This window comes from Lepidochelys olivacea (assembly GCF_965140295.1).
Source record: "Lepidochelys olivacea isolate rLepOli2 genome assembly, chromosome: 7".
Taxonomy (NCBI): Eukaryota; Metazoa; Chordata; order Testudines; family Cheloniidae; genus Lepidochelys; species Lepidochelys olivacea.
Window position 1 is genome coordinate 85,751,318 of NC_140417.1, and position 23,186 is coordinate 85,774,503.

General features: G+C 42.7%; 1 protein-coding gene across 2 annotated transcripts in view; it reads right to left on the reverse strand.

Moving 5' to 3' along the window:
* Window positions 1-3,876: 3,876 nt before the first annotated feature.
* MICU1 (mitochondrial calcium uptake 1) overlaps window positions 3,877-23,186 on the reverse strand; it is a 214,036-nt gene continuing 194,726 nt past the window's right edge. Inside the window, exons 12-13 of one of the 2 annotated variants that reach the window (XM_084634526.1) lie at window positions 12,291-12,380; window positions 3,877-5,158 (exon numbers count right to left, since the gene is read on the reverse strand). In XM_084634526.1, coding sequence (XP_084490652.1) covers window positions 4,998-5,158; window positions 12,291-12,380 — 251 coding nt within the window. In that variant the 3' untranslated portion in view covers window positions 3,877-4,997. The remainder of the gene's footprint in view (window positions 5,159-12,290; window positions 12,381-23,186) is intronic. The other variant, XM_084634527.1, reaches the window with a different exon arrangement.

Sequence of the window (23,186 nt, forward strand, 5' to 3'; positions counted from 1 at the left end):
TAGGGCTTCCAGTGAGTAGCACTGCCCTCTGCTGGTTATATATTTGCCTCTGGACTGAACATCTCTTGGCCAAAGGGTTATGGAATTCAGCCCTTTTCAAAAGTGATTGAAACCCCATTTCCTAAGTTCTAGGACACACTTTAAATGTATAACTGTTTTTGGGACACAAACATTCTGGCCGAGAGGTGTTAAATCATTTATTACTTTTCACTCTTATCTGTAACTCTGGCACGGATTTATGACATAGACAAGGTAATATGGGGCAAAAGGCAAAGGCTCCATGACTCACATTCAAAAGAAAATTGAACTGCAAGGACTAAAACAAGGTCTCCCAGATTCACTGTTCCTTCAAGTTGGAAATCAGTTTGGGCTGCTTTAACTCTCTTTGCACAGCAGATGGCAGAATTGTTCTTTTAGCTACAGGACTAGTTTTACCTTTAATGTCCTGACTGAAGAAAACCTTTAGCTGCTGTGGAGATTTGTTTTCTTTTCATACTTTTATCTTATGCAATCTGCACCTGGCACTGTAGAAGCCACTTGTGGCAATGGCTTTTTTAAAGCCATTTGCTAGTGAGGTCTCAAGCACCGAAACTGCCAGGCCTCCCTTCTGGGTCAACACCAAGCACCCAAGGTAGATGAGTTTTCACCCAATCCTTCACCCTGGGGTTGCCACTGATCCCTACTTTTCTTATTACTCCACTTTTCTCCCACATTTAGTCTTAGAATGTGAGTATCCTGCACTGTATGGTTATACTGTAATGCCTGTTTGCTTAATTGTTTTATATTAAATAAAATCTTCAATTGTGTCACTCATGTTGCTCACAGTCCTCCATTAAATTAAATGATCTATAACTACCCTGGAGGCTTGACCCTTAAAGAAGTCAGTTTGGTTTTATGCCTTATTTTAAGCATTTAATTGGGAACACGTAAATCGAAGGTTAGAGGCAGCTGAGCTCCAGAACTTCAGACAATTATTCTTCACTGCTCTAGCAAGTCACTGCTTCTTTTAGGAACCCAGCTTGCTTTCTTCATCCAGGCAGGGACTGCGAAAAAATGCATCTATCAAATTAAAAAAAAAAGTCCTAAAAGTCTCTCCTGCTCCATGTGTCATTCATTTAGTGGGTTTACGTCCAATTCAGTTCAAAAGGGGCACATACGAAACAAACGGCCGTATGGAATTTAGGAGAAATATGTGTGCTCTAGCCTTTAGGAATGAGTGGATCCCATACATGTTAACCATTTGGAGGACACATTGAAACAGTTCCACGAGTGAGCAGCGGTGGCTAGTGTCTGCACATTCTTTCCTCCCATCCCTATGCTTACTCTGAGTAGGAAGCATAACCGGAGATTCTGCTGCAATTTTTAGAAAACAATGCCCACCTCTATGGATTTTAGTTTTAGTCTTCTTACCTCAGCTCTCTCTTTATGCCTTCTTCTGCAGAGGATCTCATCCTACAAAAACTAGCCCTGGAGTGCTGAAGCATGGACAAGCGCATGGTATGACATAGAAAGGTAGCCCAATTTTGGGACCCTGTACTTTGTTTCCAGCCTCAATAAGGTCCATCCTATTATCTCCTGTCCCTCTTGGCTATTAAAACCTATGGCTCACACACAGGACCTATTATTAGCAGAAAGTGTCATTTCCTTTCTTCAGGACAGTAGGGTCACAGCATCTCTTAAACAAGCAACTGTTTGTTTCTTGATCAAGAGTCTATCTTGACACTGGGATTCCTGCTTACTATCACTCAGTTCACCAATCTCCCTTGTGAGAAGATTATAGAGAAGGTGGCATCAAAGCAACTCAGTACCTGGAGTCCTCAGGTTTTCTCAACTTCATCAGTCCAGCTTTACAGCTGGGTGCGGCAGAGACTGCACTGGTCTCAGTCAACGACCTTCTGACAGTGGATAAAAATAGAGTGCTCATACTTGTGTTTAGAACTTTCAGCTGCCTTTGTGACCACTGTGCAGCTTAAACAGCTGCAGGTGGCTCTGCTCTTTTGTCTCCGAGAGGAGCCAAACTAGTATTGGATGATTGTTTGGCTGTCCTGAAGTATCTTGCATGTAGTTCTTTCTTTTGCTTTAAATTCATCTGCTTTCGATTGCTCTACGCACCCAGGAATGTGTTTGTTGGAGCAGAAAATCCAAAATGGAGGACAGGATAACTACTGCAAATGATTAGGCTAGCTAACTTTCAGTAGAATCGGAGCTTTGCAATTCATACTTGTCATGCATTGTTCTTCATATTCACAATAGATGCTTTTTGATTAATTCAGTTCTGTAGCGGGCTTTAATATGCACTTAGTTTTGTTTAAAAAGGAAAAACAAAGGGACTGGTGAAGTTCTCAGAGTAGGTTTCACAGCTGTCAAAGATCGCTGGTTGATAAGTTTATACACAGAGTGGGTAGACCAGAGGCAGCATCAGCATCTTAAGTTCCCCTCCCCTCTCTGCTGGAAAGACTAGGAGTAAGCAAGTAGTTGTCTTCATGCCCATTCAGTCCTTGGTTTCTTGGTGGAAACTAGCAACTACGAAGCCAGTTATGATGTGGATTCCTTTTGATATCAACACCTTTCACAAAGACAACTGAATACCCATGAGAAGGTGGTGACTTTCAATAACAAAATTAGTAAAAATAAATTTAAAAGACTTTGAAAACTACTACCATTTTCACAGTAGAAGGCAGTGTAGGGCTGAGACAATGGACATGAAAATAGATGTCTGTGTGTTGTTGCCATGTTAGTCCCAAGATGTGAGGGACAAGATGGGGGAGGTAAAATCTTTTATTGTACCAACTTCTGTTAGTGAAAGAGAGAAGCTTTCAAGCTCCACAGAGCTCTTCTTCAGATCACCTGAGCTCTGTGGAGCTCTCTCTCTCATGAAAATAGATTACATTAATGCTCTAGAATTAGGATTTGTTAAGTGAATTAGGAGCACCGTAATACTCAGTCATGCAATGTGGTTGGGATTTGATGGTTTACAATCTATTGTTTCACATACTTGATGTGAGTGTAGAGAGGAGCTATATCTTTTTATCTGACAACAACTTGGACTTGTACATGCTAAGTTGCTAAATTATTTGCACCCATGACTCATTCAAAAAAAAAAATAAAAAAATGAAAAAACACCTTTCATGTGAAACTGTTGAAACCTGGTGGGAGTGGAAAAGTTTTCTTGTCAATCCAGACAAGATGCTAAATCTTGGTCCTGAGGTTCTAGGGCCTTTGGAAAAGGATGAAACGGTTTCTTCTGAGACCTTAACAGAACAACAAGCCCAGGAACTAATAAGAAGTTTTCATGATGTGTTTTCGTCAGTCTCAGGAAAAACTGTATTTCCCATCATACTTGTACTAACCCAGAGGTAAAGCCAGTAAGGAAGACTGACTGGGTGCCAGAAAAAATGCAGGAAGCAATTGCATGGGAAGTTTGAGAGATGCTCAAATTAGGTATTACAAAGGTGTCTCAAAGTGATTGGTACAGCCCTGTTGTACTGGTGCCCAAACCTGACGGGACAATCCATTTCTGTCTTGATTTCCATTGGGTGAAATAATGCTATTTCCCATCCGGATGCATACTTCATGCCACACATAGGCAAGTTATTAGATTAGCTAGGGAAGGGTAAATATTTAACAATGTCAGACTTAGAGTTGAAATGTGGAGGTGAAAGGGGGAAGGTAAGCTTTCTAATCAATGCACTTTAGGGTACACTGTGTGTTATCCGATTTTTTGCTAAACACTGGCCATGTAAAACTTCAGTCGACAGATCCTTTCAAAACAACAAGCACATTTACCAGTGAGTGAGGACAATACACAGAATTCCACTCTCCAGACATCTCTAAAACGGATGCTTTGTGTTTTCTCCTTTTACATTTAGTAGGAGTTTATTTTAGAGAGAGTTCAGATTTTTGTTGACTTTCTGCCAATAAAGTCAAATGTGACAAAGCCATGAGGCTTCCCATAAACACAGATGAAAGATGAGCATTTGCTTTTGTTGTGAACCAATGTAATTAAAGTAATATTTTACAATGTTGAAGCATTCAGTAAATAGCAGCTTTAAAGCCAGTACCCCATACAGAAGGACAATCTCACAGGGGGAGGAGCCCCCTATTAAAAAGAGAATTACAAAGAGCATATATGTTAGTTTGCTTATGCAAGGCAGGGTTCTTCTGAGGGAGGAGAAAGGTGGGAAAAAATTAAGCCATTTTAAAACTCCTTATATCCAAGGCAGTAACTAAGCCTCAGACAGCCCCCTGCTTGACCAGGCATATCCCTATTTCACACCACACCTGCAAGATAAGAAATCCAACTGGGAAAAACAAACAGTCCTATAGAAGAAAGTTCTGTGGCATTCTTCTCACCCTTGCTGGACCCTTCTGTCCTTAATCTTACGGGCAGCTTCTGTAATAAACAAAGGTTGCTATTGTTTTCTGTAAACCCAGCTCTTTTCAAAAGCTCATTCTAAACACACTTTTTTGTAAATAGTGCTTAAAATCTAAACTAAAAATCATTCAGGAGCAAAAGACTAGGATTTGCTACTAGTAGATTTGCTAGGCATTTCTGTCCCACTGCTTGACACATATGGGACTGTTCCGACCAATATTGTTCTCTGAAGCTATCCATATTCAATTCTACATAAAATCCTGGTTTTGTTGGACACCGGAGCATACTATGGAGATGAAGCTGGTGGCTGCAATACACAGAACTAATTATTTTTGTAATTTTCCTGAGAGATTAATATTAAACAGGCATCAGCAGTGGAAAAATTAAAGGAGAAGATACAGTAGGCTCCAATTTCTGTTCTGGTGTTTGGAAAAACTCCAGTTGTTAGTAGTCTGTGTCCTCTGGGTGGTTTTTTTCTAGTTCAGCGTAACAATCATTCAGTAGATTTCTGTGTGAAGAGTATTCATCTGCAGAGCATCTGACAATGGTACATTCTGCAGGAGCAGTACAGATTTATGGCCCCCAATAACATATGTTAACCAGGTTCTTCCATTTGCTGCAGTTATTGTTTGGGCATGGCAAAGTCCCAAGCTGTCTCCTGTGCACATTTCCACATTGCCCTCATGAGTCGTGTAAATCCCATGTCTTTGGGCTTCTCCAAACCTCTCATAAGTCGCTGCTTCATAATGGCAACAAACTCCTTGTTACTCAACTCTCCATTCCCTAAGGGAAGAGGGGAAAAATGTTCATTAACCTGAAAATACAGAAATAAAAGGCCCAGAAATCTTTGGAGGGCAGTACCAAAAGCTTGCTTTCCTTTAGAGAAGAAAGAGAGACTGGTTCATGTTTTGCTTTAGTCTCCTGACAGGTGAGGCCATGAAAAGTGCTGGTACAACGTACAAATTTTACATTATATTTGAAGTTAAAGTTTTTGATTAAAACGGACACTTCAGAGTTTCCTGCTGACAGCCACTGTATGGCTGGCGTCACAGTAGCACTGCTTTTCAGCACGATGGCATCTCCCTGCAGGAAGCTTGGAAATAGCAAATTGTAAATTAACTTCAATTTCATATGCAATTCACATTTTACGAAATGTGAAAAATGCTTCTCCCCATCAGATCATTTCAGGACAATCAGCTGAGCAAAATGATTGCAGATTTAATTTTGACAGTATTATTATATCACCAATTACAATTCTGCATCTTTTCCGGACAAGGCCCAATTACTAATTGAAACAATGACTGCTTTTATCAAAATGTTTACTTTGTGATTCACTGCAATCAGGAGCTCTGTGACACAATGGTCTTAAATCAAAATGTGTGACAGGTTCAACGACTTAGTTTCCAAAGACCCAAGTATTGTCATAGCAACGAGGAAAATTTCATATTTTGGTCAGATGTTTAATGTTGACATTGGTGAGATTCAGAGGCAGCAAAAGTCTTTGACATTGCAATGCAGCCCCATCTGTGATAATCTACAATTTGGCAGATTTTTTTTTTTCACCTATGTCAAGCAGCTGACTGTTTCTTAGAGCAGCTAGTCCTCGAACCCACAAGGGGAGAGGCAATTCTTGATATAGTCCTAACTGGCACACAGGATCTGGTCCAAGAGGTGAACCACTCAGTAACAGTGATGAGGATGTAATTAAATTTATCATTCTTGTAGGGAGGAAAATTCTAAAGAAACCCGCCACAGCAGCATTTAATGTCACAAGGAGAACTACGCAAAAATGAGGAAGCTAGTTAAACAGAAATTAAAAGGAACAGTCACAAGAGAGAAATGCCTGCAAGCGGCATGGAAACATTTTAAAATCACCATAATAAGAGGCTCAAATTAAATGTGTATCCCAAATAAGAAAAAAATCAGTAAGAGGACTAAACAAAATGCCACTATGGCTAAATAACAGAGTACAAGAGGGAATTAGAGACAAAAAGACATTCTTTAAAAATTGGAAGTCAAATCTGACCAAGGAATATAGAAAGGAGCATAAACTCTGCCAAGTATAATTAGGCAGTCCAAAAAAGAATGTGAAGAGCAACTAGCAAAAGACACAAACTAACAGCAAAAAAAAAATTTTTTTTACGTATATCAGAACCAGGATGCCTGCCAATCAGTGGGACCACTGGACTACTGAGGTACTACAGGAGCACTCAAGGAAGACCAGGCTGTTGTGGAGAAGCTAAAATGAATCATTTGCATGAGTCTTCACTGCAGAGGATGTGAGGAAGGTTCCCACCCCGGAGCCATTCTTTTTAGGTGACAAATCTGAGGAACTGTCCCAGACTGAGGTGTCAATAGATGAGGTTTTGGAACTAATTGATAAATTAAACAGCAATGAGTCATCAGGACTAGGTGGTGATCCAAGAGTTCTGAAGGAACTCAAATATGAAATTGCAGAACTACTAACTCTGCTATATAACCTATTGCTTAAATCAGCCTCCGTACCAAATGACTGGCAGATAGCTAATGTGATGCTGATTTTTAAACAAGGTTCCACAGATGATCCTGGCAATTACAGGCCGGTAAGCCTAACTTCAGTACCAGGCAAACTGGTTGAAACTATAGTAAACAACAGAATTATCAGACACATACATGAACATGATATGTTGGGGGAAAAGTCAACATGTTTTTTGTAAAGGGAAATCATGCCTTACCAATCTATTAGAATTATCTGAGGGTGTCAACAAACATGTGGACAAAGGTGATCCAGGGGATATAGTCCATTTGGACTTTCAGAAAGCCTCTGACAATGACCCTCAACAAAGGCTCCTAAGCAAATTAAGAAGTCGTGGGATAAGAGAGAAGTTCCTCTCATGGTTAAAAGACAGGAAATGGTCAGTTTTCACAGTGAGAGGGAGGTAAATAGTGGGATCTGTACTGGGACCTGTGCTGTTCAACATATTCTTAAATGAACTGGAAAAAGGGGTAAAACAATGAAGTGGCAAAGTTTGCAGACAATACAAAATTACTCAAAATAGTTAAGTCCAAAACTCACTGCGAAGAGTTACAAAGGGCTCTCTCTAAACTACTATGATAAGAGTTTTACTTAAACTGACTAACACAATGAAACCTTGAGTCCAATCTGCAACTCCAAACTCATCCTGCACTACCGAACCTAGGTATTGCACCATAGACAGAACTGGCATTTGGGATCTCAGACGGAAAAATTAACATGGAGAAATCTACCAAGATGAGAGACTATCAAGGGAAATACAGAAAATACTAAAAAAAAAAAAATCACAACAAAGCTGAATGTTTATAAAGTTAGAGGTGGAGCTGGGGGTATTGTGAACATGGAAATTCTTGAGGGGACTTTTTTGCACTGAAGTAATTTAGAAAGCATGCCAGGTTTTGAAACAGATATATTATGTTTTAAAAAACTTCCTAGACTTGGAGTCATTTTGGCAAGTTTTATTCCACAGCTAATTTTTATGGGTAATTTATAATCCCTGGGATTTTTAATGAAAATACTGACAGACTCTGAAGGGACTATTCCCAATCAGATTCAGAGACACAACATGATGAATTGCCTTTGTCTTCCAATGAATTGGAACGTATCCAGATCTCTGAAATCCCTTTCTAGTTTACTATCAATTTTGTAGGCATATGTTTGTTTCCCCAAGACCACTTGACAAGGAAAGAAGAAAGGATTCCTGACAGTTCTATGCCCAGTGCTTCTTCCTGTTTCGTGTCTGTCATTTAGACTCTTGCTTAGAGACAACCTGTCTCTTCCTAATTGTATCATTGCTACAGAGTTTGTCCCCTGCCCACTCTTCATGTAAATCAAGAAATACTCCAAGGAAGCAAAGCTTTGAGACCATCCTGATTTTAAAAGCCCTAGCAAACACTGTCTTCGTTTTAAATAATCTGGCCAGAGATATTTCAACCAATTTCCTGTGGCTTTATTGGTGCACTGGGCAGAGGGGCCCAATAAAATCCACTGTGCAGGATATTATTCATTCAGACTGGTTTTAAGAGGCTTGAAAACTGAAGGCTTTTTGGAAATATAACTCTCTGAACAAAGCCCTCCCATGTTCTTTCTGCACTTTGTGTACATACATAAAAGGAACTAGAAAACCCCCATAATTATTATTAAAAACAGGGTCTCATTGCTAACTTTATTTTCTGCTCTTTGTGCTGATTTAGAACAATCCTTTTCTCTATCTGCAGTCCAGTTCTTAATCCAGTATTGCCATCTTTAGCTTCTATGTTATCTGATAGAAAAGCAACCACATAACTACTTCCAATATGAAACTGTGGAGTCTCATTTAAGACCACATTTAAGGTTAAGTATCCTTTTCTAACCACTCCCTCCCCTCCTCCCTCAGCCACCCTCAGGACTTGCTACCATGTTAAAAAAAATGTCAGCAGTTTCATTCCTTAACCCATATTTAGAAAAGTCTGTATTCATGGGCTAAATGAAACTGAAGAGATCTGTGTCTGCTTTTATGCTATGTTCCTATATTTGAAGAGATTTCTCTAACAGAACAGTCTTTTCTTCTAAAGATTTGGTATCAAAACAGTCAACAGAATCTCCTCTGAGAGTATGCAAATTGAGACCATTTCAATTCACTCTAATTACAGATCAAAATATCTGGCTTGCAGATCCAACCAGGAATCGCTATTGAACTACTTAGGAAAAAAGTGATTCAAACTTCTTTCACCAAAAAGGGACAAGGAAGAATATGAAGCTGGAAGCAAGAGGGGAAATAAATGTACATAATTGCAAAGATGCATTTATCATTTAATCAACAGTGAACACAAAACTATGTGCATACACACAGTATCAGAGGATAGACCGCATATCAAAATGGGTGAGATGACAGCCCTGCTGGATATCTTTACATAGTGTCACGGGGCAAGGCCAGATGGCTATAGAAAAGTAGCGGGAGACAAATATATTAGCGCCAGGCTAAACAAATCCCTGTTACCAGGATAAGTAAATGGCAGCTGCTCCAGGTCAATTAAGACACCTGGGGCCAATTAAGATCTTTCCAGAAGGCAGGGAAGATAGCTAGGTTGATTGGGACACCTGAAGCCAATTAGGGGCTGGCTGAAACTAGTTAAAAGCCTCCCAGTTAGTCAGCTGGCCACATGTGTCAGGAGCTGTAGGAAGCTGTGCTGTTGGAGGAACTAAGCAGTACAAACCATATCAGGCGCAAGAAAGGAGGCCCCTGAGGTAACAGTGAAGGAGATATTGAGTGGGGGGCTGCTATGGGGAAGTGGCCCAGGGAATTGTACACGTCCTACTTCCAAAAAGTCAGCTACCACAGCTGCTGCTATTAGGGTCCCTGGGCAGGAGCCCGTAGCAAAGGGCGGGCCCGGGCTCCCCCTCCCCTCCCTGATTAATCACTGAAAATGGGAGACAACCGAGACTGTGCAAGGGAGAGTTACTTCTCCTCACCTTCCTTGCTGGCTTATAATTAAAATGGCTCAGTAGGCTGTGACCTTGCCTCTAGAGAGAGAAGGGCTATGCGGAGGGTCACAGTGAACCTCTGAGGCTAGCGAAATCCGCCAGAAAGCACGGGACCACTGAGACAAGGACAGAGCTTTGTCACAGTAGTGAGTACATTTACCCCTTTGAGGGCACAATGGACCTACTGTATATTAAAAGAAAACATAAGCAAAAAATGACGAGCCATTAGTCTACCAATATTTAAAACAGAAGGACCTGATTTACCACTGAATACACTAGATAACTAGAGATACAGTAAATTCTCCTAGGTTATGTTCTTGGCTCTGCCAATGATTTGCCCTGTTGATTTAGGCAAATACTTAACTCAGTTTCCTTGGATGTAAAATAAGGATAACAACTCATTTATTATTACGTACCTCAGAGAAATACTATGACAATTGGTGTTTACAAAGTACTCTGAAGATATAAAATGCCATTTAAGTGATAATTACAAGAGAAAGATATGTTTTGTGACAGTGCTGTCAAGAAGCTGGAGTGATGTTATGAGTTGGCTAATCAGCTTCTCCAGTTCAGCAGTGGCATTTCATAAGAACATAAAAATGGCCATACTGTGTCAGACCAATGGTCCATCTATCCCAATATCCTGTCTTCTGATAGGGGCCAAAGCCAGATGCTTCAGAGGGAATGAACAGAACAGGTAATCATCAAGTGATCCATCCCGTCACCTATTCCCAGCTTCTGGCATGATTTCCTGCCATGATGTCACAGAAAAGTGTAATGTCACAGGATGATAGGCTGGTTAAACAAAGTACCCAATATACTCACTCAAGGGCAGCTACTGAACTTCCATATTCAGAGTTACAGTGCTTGAAGTAGCCAATCTCACTAGTATCATTACAAAGTGCATTAAGTTCTGGCTTGTCGTACATTATGCAGACACAATCACTGTGACTCTGTAGTTAAGTATATTCACTTTCACAATGTAAGTGTGATTAACACTCATTGCTTACTCCACAAAATGCCATTGCACAGAGGATGCTCTTGGTTTGCCTGGTCCAATTATTACCAGAGTGTAATGTTTCACTTGAATGTCTGAACGCATGGCATGTATACTGCAGTTTTGAATGTTTCTGCTACTGTTCACAGAGGACATCATCCAGCCCTGAGTTTCTGTCCACAACGGAAAAATTAAACTAGTTAGTGGGATACTGAAAAATCACCACAGCTGGAATAAAATCCTTATATACGAGATCTGCAAAACCTAGTTTAGCATTAGAGATTATGGTTCTTAGTTTCTTTAACTGAACTTTGGTTCTGCTGTGTAGGGGACACAGTGCATCTACTCGTTGAGCTGGCCATTGAGTTAACCAAAAATTGTTAATTCAGCATCCCTGCTGGAGGAGTTTGGATCTCTTCAACTTCCATTTTTCAGCTCCCACTTTTGAGACCTGCACTGCAGTCATCATCCTATATGGCTGGAGACACTTCTGAGCTCAGTAATTTTCCTCCTTAATCAACCTGAGATTGCTTTTGAATGACAAGAGCAGGCCAGAAAGAGCAAACTACTGGGAATAAATTCCAGGCTTCTTGCATGGCAATGCACATTGCTACCATTAATTAGCAAGTGTTTGTACAGAGCTGTAAATATAAAGTACCGTGTTAGTGCTAAATATTCTTATTACCAACAATAGGCAGTGCTAAATATTCTTATTACCAACAATAGGCCATAATTGCTAATTATGTTAAACGTATAATGTTTCTGGGAGCAGAAGATAGTCTGCTTTCTCTCTGCAGTGAGCTATTCAGCCAGAAATCTGACCTACAAAACCCTCAAACTCTTAAGTTAGATAGATATATGAAAACTTTCAGAGAGCACTGAATGCCATTAACGAAACCCTCTGGAAAAGTATAAGCTTTTAATACAGACCACAACACAAACAGTGAACTATAACACAGTGTGAAGGGAACAGTGAATATCACCATGAAATGGATAATAATGCTATGGAAGGCCAAAGTCTAGTAGTATTTTCATGCTACTGATAAGCTGGAGAGCAGAAATGAAAACAATAGATAATTAAGCCAGTTGGGGCGAGGGGGTGGTGGTGGGGTGGAAGAAAGCAAGCCTCCAAATCTCATTCATTTTGACTGCCTCTGGTTATTGATCTTACTTTTAGTATCTCTCTACATTATAAATGGCAAAATGGGGAACAATAGGAGAGTGCTCTGATGCTGATAAAGGTTTGTCAGATACAACCAACTCATCCCTTGAAAAGAAAATATTATTGAAATGCACAAATATAACATATTTGGCTTTTATAGCTTGATTCTTTCAGGGTTTTTTTTTTTTTTTGGGAAATACAGATAAACTACACAACACATTGGGAACATGCTGGGACTATGAAAAGGTCAGACCAATTACAGTAGATTAAAGCCACTCACCGTCACAATCAAAAAGAGCAAACACCACATCACACACATGGTCTGAGAGCTCCACTTTTGCCACTGTCCTGGCTACCTGCTGCATGGTAACTGAAATAAAATAAGGATACGTTATTAATAGAATGCAGTAATCTTAAATCAGTGTTATCTTTCATCTTCCACAGGAAAAAACTGGTAACCCACCTTTTGTAACTGTGTTGCTCATGTTCATTCCATTCTAGGTGTGTGCATGCCCACGTGCATAGTTGTTGGAGACTTTTGCCTTAGTGGTATCCATAGGGTAGGCTCTGGCGCCCCCTTGAGTGCCATGCTCATGCGTCGGTATATTAGGCGCTGCCGACCCTACGCACTCTCAGTTCCTTCTTGCCGGCAATAGGGACGGGTAGAGGGATGAGTAATGGAATGGACATGAGCAACACATCCTGAAGACCAACAGTTACAAAAGGTTGGTAACTGTTTTTCCTTCTTTGAGTGCTTGCTCATGTCGATTCCATTCTAGGTGACTCAAAAGCAGTATTCTCGGAGGTGGGCTCGGAGTTCACAGTTTAGCAGCTTGTAGAACTGCCATACCGGGGAGGTGAGATAGCTCAGTGGTTTGAGCACTGGCCTGCTAAATCTAGGATTGTGAGTTCAATCCTTGAGGGGGCATTTAGGGATCTGGGGCAAATATTGGGGATTTTGGTCCTGCTTTGAGCAGGGGGTTGGACTAGATGACCTCCTGAGGTCCCTTCCAACCCTGATATTCTATGATTCTATGAAGCCAGCATTGTCCTGGGCCTGCTGGGTAAGTGCATAGTGGGCCGTGAATGTATGGACGGCCAGCCAGGTGGCCACCCTACAGATGTCCTGGATAGGCACCTCGGCCAGAAAAGCTGCCAAAGAGGCCTGCACCCTGGTCAAGTGAGCAGTTACAATCACCGGGGATGGCACTTTTCCCTGATCGTGGCAGCAGCAAATATAGGTGGTGATTCAAGAAGAAATTCTTTGAGCAGACACTGGGCGACCTTTCATCCCGTCAGCCACAGTGATGGACAGTTGTGTCAACTTGCAGAATGGCTTGGTTCTTTCAATGTAGAAGCTTAACACCCTCTGACATCTAGGGAATGCAGCCTATGCTCCTCCTCCTCCGACTTATGTGGCTTTGGAAAAAAAGACAGGAAAGTAAATGTCCTGGTCTGTATGAAACAGAGACCACCTTGGGCAGGAAAGCTGGGTTGGGCCTCAGCTGGACCCTGTCTTTGTAAAAGACCCTATAGGGTTGTTCCAAGGTGAGTGCCTTAATCTCAGAGACCCTGCAGGCAGATGTTACTGCAACCAGGAACACAACCTTCCAGGAAAGGAGGAGGAGAGAGCAGGAAGCCAGAGGCTCGAAGGGGGGGTCCTATGAGCCGAGACAGCACCAGATTGAGGTTCCATGGAGGAATGTGTGGGTAGAGGTGTTCAAGGCCCTCGAGGAACCTGGCAGTTATGTCCTGGGCAAAAAACAACCTTCCCTCAAGCGGCAGATGGAAGGCCAAGATAGCTGTCAAGTTGACCTTGACAGATGAAAGGGATAGGCTTTGGAGCTTGAGATGCAGAAGGTAGTCCAGGATTAACTGCAGAGAGGCTCGCTCAGTCTTAACGCCTTTGTCCAAGGTCCAGCAGGCAAACCGCTTCCATTTGGCCAGGTAGGTTGCTCTGGTGGAGGGCTTTCTACTGCCCAACAGGACCTCTTGGACATCAGCCAAGCACTGCTGCTCCTGTGCATTTAACTATGCAGTAGCCAAGCTGTAGGATGCAGTGCCGCCAGATTTGGATGCAGGAGACTGCCATGGTTCTGGGATAGTAGGTCCAGCCTGAGCAGTAACTGGAATGGAGTGGCCAAGAGGTTCAGGAGCATGCCGAACCAATGCTGGTGCGGCCAACCTGGCACTATGAATTGCAGGATGTAACCTGAGGATATTACTTCTAGCACCCAATGGTCCGAGGTTAGCTGAGACCAGGCTGACCGGAAGCGGGGGAGACGGTCGAGGAGAGAGAGGGAGGGTGGATCCAGTGAAGTGACTGGGCGTCATCCTTGAGTGCACCCTCAAAATGGACTGCTTCTGGCCTCCTGGGCAGATCAGGCTGAGCAGATGAGCGGGAAGATGAAGGGTGTCGCCACTTAGACCCCTTGTCTCTGTCCTTCCTCATGTAGGAACCCGATTGGGGAGTTCCCCAGGACCTAGACTGCGGGGGCAGAGGAGGTGGAGGATGGAATGGCTTCCTGAACTGCTAAGGAGGGTGAAGGCCCAAGGAGCAGAGGGTGGCCTGGGAATCTTTAAGGCCATGGAGCCTTGAGTCCGTGAGCTCGAAGAGCCCCGCCCCCTCAAACGGGAGGTCCTGAATAGTGGCCTGCATTTCCTGGGGCAACCTGGAGGACTGCAATCAGGAGCTGTGCCTCATGACCACCATACAAGCAACTATCCTGGCTGCTGAGTTAGTAGTGTTCCAGGCTATTTGGAGGGCCCTCCTGGGCTCGATCCTGTGAGAGGGCTCTTTGAATCTGTTAAAGGAGTCCCACAGGTTAAAATTGTACCTGCCTAACACACCCTGAATTGTAGGCTGGCTATTGAATAAATCTTTCTGCCAAATAAATCGAGTCTCTTGGCATCTTTGTTCTTTGGTGTGCCACTAACGTCACCTTGCCTGTCCCTTTCATTCACAGAGGACATGACCAGTGAAGCCGCTGGAGGGTGTGTGTAGGGATGTAATACTTCTTTTCCACCTTCTTAGAAGTCAGCAGAATGGAAGAGGGCATTTGTCACAATGACTTGACAATTTTAAGGACCCTGGGGGGACGGGCAGTGCGACCCAGGCCGGGGCGGAGGAGGATATAACGTTAAAGAGGTCATTGGACTCCTCCGCAACCTCCTCAATTAGTAGGTTCAAATTAGCAGCAACCCTTTTAGCAGCCTGGTGCTCCTTGAAGTCGTTGGGGGGACTGCCCGTTTTGGAGGGACCTGCCACCGCTTCATCCGGGGAAGACGACGATGACTGCACCACCTGTGGAGGAGCAGGTTCCCGCTCCCAATACAGGGACAGCTCCTTAGGTGCTGGGGTTTGGTGTGCTCTCCCTGCATTGGATTCGGTGTTCCGTTCGGACTCCAGTGCCGGTGGTGCTGGGGCCGTTTGTCCGAGGCAGCCAGGGAGGACTGGTGGGAACACACGTCCGGCATTACTGGCACGCTCATGGGTTCCAGTACGGCCATTGAGCAGACTGCTGCCACGTTGTCACTGCAGGTGCCGCACCAGTATCATGAGTCGGCAGCGAATTACCTCTCCTTGGTGACGGGCTGAACTCCTGGTCCGACTCGGACCACAGAATCATAGAATTGGAAGGGACCTCGAGAGGTCATCTAGTCCAGTCCCCTGCACGCATGGCAGGACTAATTACCGAGACCATTCCTGACAGGTGTTTGTCTAACCTGCTCTAAAAAATCTCCAACGATGGAGATTCCACAACCTCTCTAGGCAATTTATTTCAGTGCTTAGCCACCCTGACAGTTAGGAAGTTTTTCCTGATGTCCAACCTAAACCTCCCTTGCTGCAATTTAAGCCCACTGCTTCTTGTCCTATCCTCAGAGGTTAAGAAAAACATTTTTTCTTCCTCCTTCTTTTAACCACCTTTTACATACTTGAAAGTGGTTATCATGTCCCCTCTCCGTCTTCTCTGTTCCAGACTAAACAAATGCAATTTTTTCAATCTTCCCTCATAGGTCATGTTTTCTAGACCTTTAATAATTTTTGTTGCTCTTCTCTGGACTCTCTCCAGTTTGTCCACATCCTTTCAGAAATGTGACACCCAGAACTGGACACAATACTCCAGATGAGGCTAATCAGCGCGGAGTAGAGCAGAAGAATTAAGTCTCATGTCTTGTTTACAACACTCCTGCGAATACATCCCAGAATGATGTTTGCTTTTTTGCAACAGTGTTACACTGTTGACTCATATTTAGTTTGTGATCCACTATGACCCCCAAATCCCTTTCTGCAGTACTACTTCGTAGGCAGTCATTTCCCATTTTGTATGTGTGCAACTGATTGTTCCTTCCTAAGTGGAGTACTTTGCATTTGTCCTTATTGAATTTCATCCTATTTACTTCAGATCATTTTTCCAGTCTATCCAAATCATTTTGAATTTTAATCCTATCCTCCAAAGCACTTGCAACCCCTCCCAGCTTGGTATCATCCACAAACTTTATAAGTATACTCTGTATGCCAGTATACCATTGCCCTTCCGACGACCAGGGCAAAGCCATCGAGGCCTGAGTCTGTCGACTGACTCTGGTTGGCGACTGGCAAGGCGAGGGCGAGGAACGGTGCCTGCGCAGTGAACAGTACCGCGGAGAATGGGACCAATGCCGTGACAAGGAGCGGCCCCACCCGGGCAGGGACTAACGTTTGGGAGACTGTCTGGAGAAGGTGACCTGGGCCGTGTTGATCTCTGATGGGAAGCTTGCTGGTACCAGTGCCTCGACTCTGGTGTCCCATGTCTTGTAGAGGTAGAGCGTGTTGAGGACCTGGGCCTTCTGGTCGGAGACCTAGGATACAGTGCCTGGGTCCAAGGCTGTGGAGATGGAGATCTGCGCCTGAGGTCCAGTGACTGAGGGTGCTCCACTGCCCGATGAGGCGTCCCATGATCGGCTTGCCCTTAGATGTCAAGGTCTTAGTTGAGCCTTCTGCGGCATCTGCGGTGCCAGATGGCCTACTTGTTCTTTAGCTGCCAGGGCTGCTTCGGGCAATGAGAGCCCTGGGAGAGGCCGGGGTCCCCTGCCGCTCCCCAGAGTCAGAGGTGGATCCTGGCTGGACTGGGGAGTCCAACCTCCACGGTAGCCCCGTGAAGCCCCAGGGCAGGCACATGGCCTTTGCCCAAAGCCCCTTTCCCTTCTGGTGCTGGGGGGGGGCTCTTCTTTTTCCACTTTTTAGGCACCGGCAAGGGGGAATAGTGCTGGGAGGAGCCTGGTGCCAGCACTGCACTCCGCACTGAAATCGAATTGCTTGGTGTGGGGTCCGAGTGGGAAGGCTCCAATGCAGGACGAAGCGCAGCCTCCATGAGGAGGGCCCTCAGGTGGATATCCTGCTCCTTTTGTGTTCTACGTCGAAAGTTTTTACAGATTCGACACTTGTCCTTTCTATGGGACTCCCCCAAACACTTCAAACAGCTGTCATGGGGGTCACTACTAGGCATCGGCCTGCTGCATAATGAGCATGGTTTGAAGCTGGGAGAGCGGGGCATGCCCTGCTCTGAGGCGAAGTTCCAGCCGGGACTCTAACTATCAAACTAACCTAACGCTTAACTTAATGGCTAAGTACCTACAAACTATATACAAAGATAATAAACAGAGGTTGTAAAGAACTGCTAATGCTCTTGTGATTTGCAAGACAAGGTGCTCCAACCAACTGTCATGGGTAAGAAGGAAGTGAGAGGGTGTAGGGTAGGCAGGACCTAACATACCAACACATGAACATGGCATTCAAAGGGGTGCTGCAGCTGACCCTACAGATACCGCTAAGGCAAAAGTCTCCAACAACTGTACACACGGGTGCACACACCCCTAGAATGGAATTGACATGAGCAAGCACTCGAAGAAGAATAGTGTTTTACAAAAAGCTACCGTCCAAAGTATTTTTCTCAGGAAGTTTTAAATTAAATTTCTTCCCCACTCTGTTGAACTCCCTCCTTGAAATCAGTCTCCTCAAAAGACCTGTGTTCCTACATTATACACGCACAATGTTGTTGTTATTGTAGGGATGCTGATGAACCTTGACATGTTGCTATTATTTTTATTGAAGTAAAAGCATTAAGCACCAATTCTGGAAACAAAACAAAAGAAAACCACCCACCAGCCAAAACTACTGTTTCTTCTTGTTTGCGAAGTCTATATAACTTGAATTGTGGGTCTTTTAACTTTTTGCTCCTTGAAATGAGAGAAAAGCATCAGAATGAGAGTAAACCCTCCACATATAATTTCCCACCTCCCCTGCTCACAGACTCTCTATTCCTTGCATGGTTAGTAAGAAGGCTTTTTTCCTCCCGTGTTGAAAAAACACATGACTTGTCATCTTTGCAACTCTGGGTTCCTGCAGGCTGAGTATTGTTTTCCTGCTAAGCAGTCCAGAGCCAGTATAAAGGCAAGTTCCAGCATCTGTGAAAATAATACATCTTGAATCATCACTGTCATAAATATAAAGGGAAGGGTAAACACCTTTAAAATCCCTCCTGGCCAGAGGAAAAACCCTTTCACCTGTAAAGGGTTAAGAAGCTAGGATAACCTTGCTGGCACCTGACCAAAATGACCAATGAGGAGATAAGATACTTTCAAAGCTGGAGGTGGGGAGGGAGAAACAAAGGCTCTCTCTGGCTGTGTGATGCTTTTGCTGGGGACAGAACAGGAATGGAGTCTTAGAATTTAGTAAATAATCTAGCTAGAAATGTGTTAGATTATGATTTCTTTAAATGGCTGATAAAATAAGCTGTGCTTAATGGAATGTATATTCCTGCTTTTGTGTCTTTTTGTAACTTAAGGTTTTGCCTAGAGGGATTCTCTATGTTTTGAATCTGATTACCCTGTAAGGTATTTACCATCCTGATTTTACAGAGGTGGTTCTTTTACCTTTTCTTTAATTAAAATTCTTCTTTTAAGAACCTGATTGCTTTTTCATTGTTCTTAAGATCCAAGGGTTTGGGTCTGTGTTCACCTATGCAAATTGATGAGGATTTTTATTAAGCCTTCCCCAGGAAAGGGAGTGTAGGGTTTGGGGAGGATTTTGGGGGGAAAGACGTTTCCAAGCGAGCTCTTTCCCTGTTATATATTTGTTAGATGCTTGGTGGTGGCAGCAATAAAGTCCAAGGGCAAAAGGTAAAATAGTTTGTACCTTGGGGAAGTTTTAACCTAAGCTGGTAAAAATAAGCTTAGGGGGTTTTCATGCAGGTCCCCACATCTGTATCCTAGAGTTCAGAGTGGGGAAGGAACCTTGACAATCACTGACCAGGCTTTGTGGAGAGGTTTGTGATATTAAACTTGCAATACGCAGTAACAGAGTTCATGGCAAGGTTAGCGGCATCTCAGTCTAGAGAATGAATTCAGGCCACAAGGGAAAAGGCATCTGGTAGTTTCAGCAGAGTCCCTAGTGGCCAGCGACCCATGTCACAACACTCACACACAATTCAGCATGGTTACTATAGTAGTTCCGGCTGTACAGAAATCAATGGCTTAGCATTATATATAACCATTATCCATTCCCATTGGGAGCATTCAGCGACCTCCCTCTACTTTTTCTTTTGGGGCTGATAATTGGATTATAGAGGACAAGGTGGGGAGGGTTAACTGGTAGTCTCTGTACTAACATATGTTGATATTTATTATGATTTGTTTTCCAATTCTAACTTTAAAAAGTAATGATAGAAAAGAAGTGCATAAGTGGGGTAGGAGTGATGCAGGTTAGGAGTGAAGAGCACTGACATAGTTTTCATCTCTCTGTATTTTAAAAGGGTGGGTTTCATTATAATGATAGTATATAATTTTAATTTGTCCTTATTATGTCGTACAGAACCTCAAGTACCTGTGGCAAAAGGGTGCTTTATAAATTCATTTATTATTGTTAAAAAGCTTCAGGGAAGTTAAGTTCCTGCAAACAAATATACTATGCCACAATTTATTCTTAATATTTGTGTTCAGATAATGCCTTTATCCAGGCTACAAGTCTCGTTTTCATACAATCAATTTAAATAAAAAAAAATTACACCTCTTTACAATAGAGAGAGCACTTGCGACCCTACACTTTCCAATAATTCAACAGCTGTGCTGTGAAATCTGTTGTCATCTGGGAGAATTTTTGATCCTACACTCTGGGATTTTGCAATCTTCAACAGAACTGAGAACCCGGAAGGCTTTGCACTAGAAGAGGAACCATTGCACATTGCAAACATGTGGTCCAGGTTTTGCAAACAAATAGTGACATTTCCCCTCAAAAGACATTCCCTCCCTCTTCAAAACACAAAACAACTAAAACTTCGCTCCCCTCTCCCCCCATTCCAAATGCATCAAAAATAATTGTTTAAGAATTCTAGTCTGGGTGTCTACATGTTACTACCAAAAAAGATAAGACAATGTTCCTAAATGCAGTGTAAAATAAATCAGCTTCCTAAGTGCTTGAGGTCCACGAATAGGGATGTAAGAGCTGAGTGTTAATGTAAGTCATCTGCTTCATATAAAACAATATGTGAGTTTGGTGAAGGGTAGAAGTGGTGAAATCAACAAGTAATTTCTAGTTTAAGTGCTTCATTGATACCAATTGCATCAGATACAGCCTGACATTCTATTACAATCAATTTGATATAGTAGCAGAGGAATCTGAGAAGAGAGGAGTGTGCCTATCGGTGAAGTAACAAAATACAAGCTTAAGGAGAGTACCAATCGTGGGCTATGTTCTCAGATGAGCACATGTAACCCATACCTGCTGAGTGTGGTGCTCTGTCCCCCTGTAGTGGTACCTAGACCACCTAGAGATTGATGAGTCTGCTACAGCCTTGGCTCAGAGCCATGTGGCTTTTAGCTCATGCAGTAGAAGCTCATACACTAAGCCTCAGAAGTCCCAGGTTCTATCATGCCTGCCAACGACCAGAGTCTGTCAGTGTTACACAAGCACACTTCATGTGCTCAACCCCGATGTGCAAACACCCCAACTGGTGTGCACCCAGGTATGTACAACTGACTATTTGTGAGCCTACATTGGCACATATGCATCTGAAAACCTGTCCCTATAATTCTAGAAATGGGCATGGTGCAGACATGTCTCCTGGACGTTGAGAAAGGGAAGAGAAATCAAAAATTCAGTTCCTTAGCATGAGGCATTACCAATGACTGATACAAGGCAGCTTCCATTAAAAACATTCACTCAGTTTTCCAAGACACTCAGTCTAAGGTAGGGTGACCACACAGCAAATGTGAAAAATCGGGACATGGGGTGGGGGGTAATAGGAGCCTACATAAGAAAGACCCCAAAATTGTGACTGTCCCTATAAAATCGGGATATCTAGTCACCCTTGTCTAAGGCAATCCATTTCTTTTTTTACACTGACATAGAATTCTAATACTTGGCACCAGTTGAGTGAATTCCACAAGCACATGAGTCCTTATTAGGAAAAAAGTAAACAGTCAATGAGCTTCTCCATTTTGTTGTAACTTACTGACAACCACCATGAAATCACACCAAAACAGAAGCTATCCCTGAAGAGTAGATGAGAGCAGCAAATTGCATTTACAGTAATGACTGTGAATTTATTAGTATGCCTCCCACAGTGTGGATTTCCTTTATACAGCTTTCTTCAATGGAGCCAAGAAACCTCACATTAAATTGCACGGCACAGAATGTGTATGCGGGGGGAGGGGGGAGAGGAGAAGGAGAAGATGCTAGCAAAATGATTTTTAAATGCCTTTTTTTAATGTAGAAGACTCAATGAAAAACCATCCACATTTGTATGGTTTGTTAGCTGTAAGTCAAGAGTTTAAAAAGGGCTAATTTTTAAAAGAGAACCCAAAGAATTTAAGGGCAAACAGGGAAAATGTGCAATTCTAAAGAGATGAATCTGACTGAGAATCTTGTAGACCCCACTTGAGAGAAAAGCAAAATGGCAGAAAGACAAAACCATCAAGTGTCAACACAAATTAATTCCTCTGCCTCCCATCCCATGCCTAATTTCCTCTTCTTTATTCCCAATAATTAGGTGTCTTTTAGAAATAAGAAATATAACTATCAGAAATATTAATTACAGGAAGTAAAAAGAAAAAAGCACTGAGACATCCCTCAAATACTCAATTATAAAAGCAGTTTCTAGTAAAAGTTAAAGGTGGGTTGTTTTTTTTTTTTTTTGTTTTTAAATGAGTGTTAGGATATATGCTAAAGGGATGATTCTGTATAATGGCTGCTAGGTTCTTTTTACACAGATTCTCTTTTATTCCCAAATTCCCTTCTCTTTGTTTTTGCATCTGTATCTCTCATTATACACTGCATCTCTCATTCCACTTATACCTCTAGATGCCTGCTATGCCAGGCAGGCAGAAATACTGCATCACTGCAGGTTTCACTACAGTGAAAGCCCTGCAGGGCAGGCCGTTATCTGTTGTCTTTGATTCTAGTTCAGTGATGCAAAGTTGATGAACGCTTTCCCTGGGATTAACGATATGGAGAATAGCTCCCTTCCTTGGCACTGAGAACAGCCAACCTGTCATTTAACATGATGGAAGTTCCTGATCCGACTACCAGTACTAAAGATCAAAAAGCTGCCCCTGAAAATAAGTATGCTGCCTACAGGCCCACCACAGTGGAGTCCACAGCTTTATAACATTTCTGGTTTCTAGATAAGGCTAAGATGAACCTTACAGAACACTTTATTTCAGTGGTGATGAAACAATGGCACAGCAGGCATCCTGTTTGTGGCGCACCCACAATTTGTGTCTTGCAACCACTTTGTCTATCTCTCAAGGCATATATTCCCCCTCCCGCCCTGCAGTTTGTTATATTTTAGGAGAAAACTAAGAAATTAGATCATGTGCATGAACACTCTAGAGATAGTCACGCCTTTTTTAAAGCTATAATTATACCTTTCAAGCCCACCAAAGCCCCCTAATACCTTAGCACTAATTCTCTTCTGTGACTGTGCTTTGTATATCAGAAGTAGCCTGCATACCATGTGATGTGGCTGCTGTCTGCATAAGTGCTCTTTAATTCAGTTCAAACTGAAAGGAAGGATAAATAAAAATAAATCTGTGACGAGGGTTTTTGATTTCAAAAGGGCTGACTTTCAAAAATTAAGGAAATTAGTTAGGGAAGTGGATTGGACTGAAGAATTTATGGATCTGGGATTACTTTAAG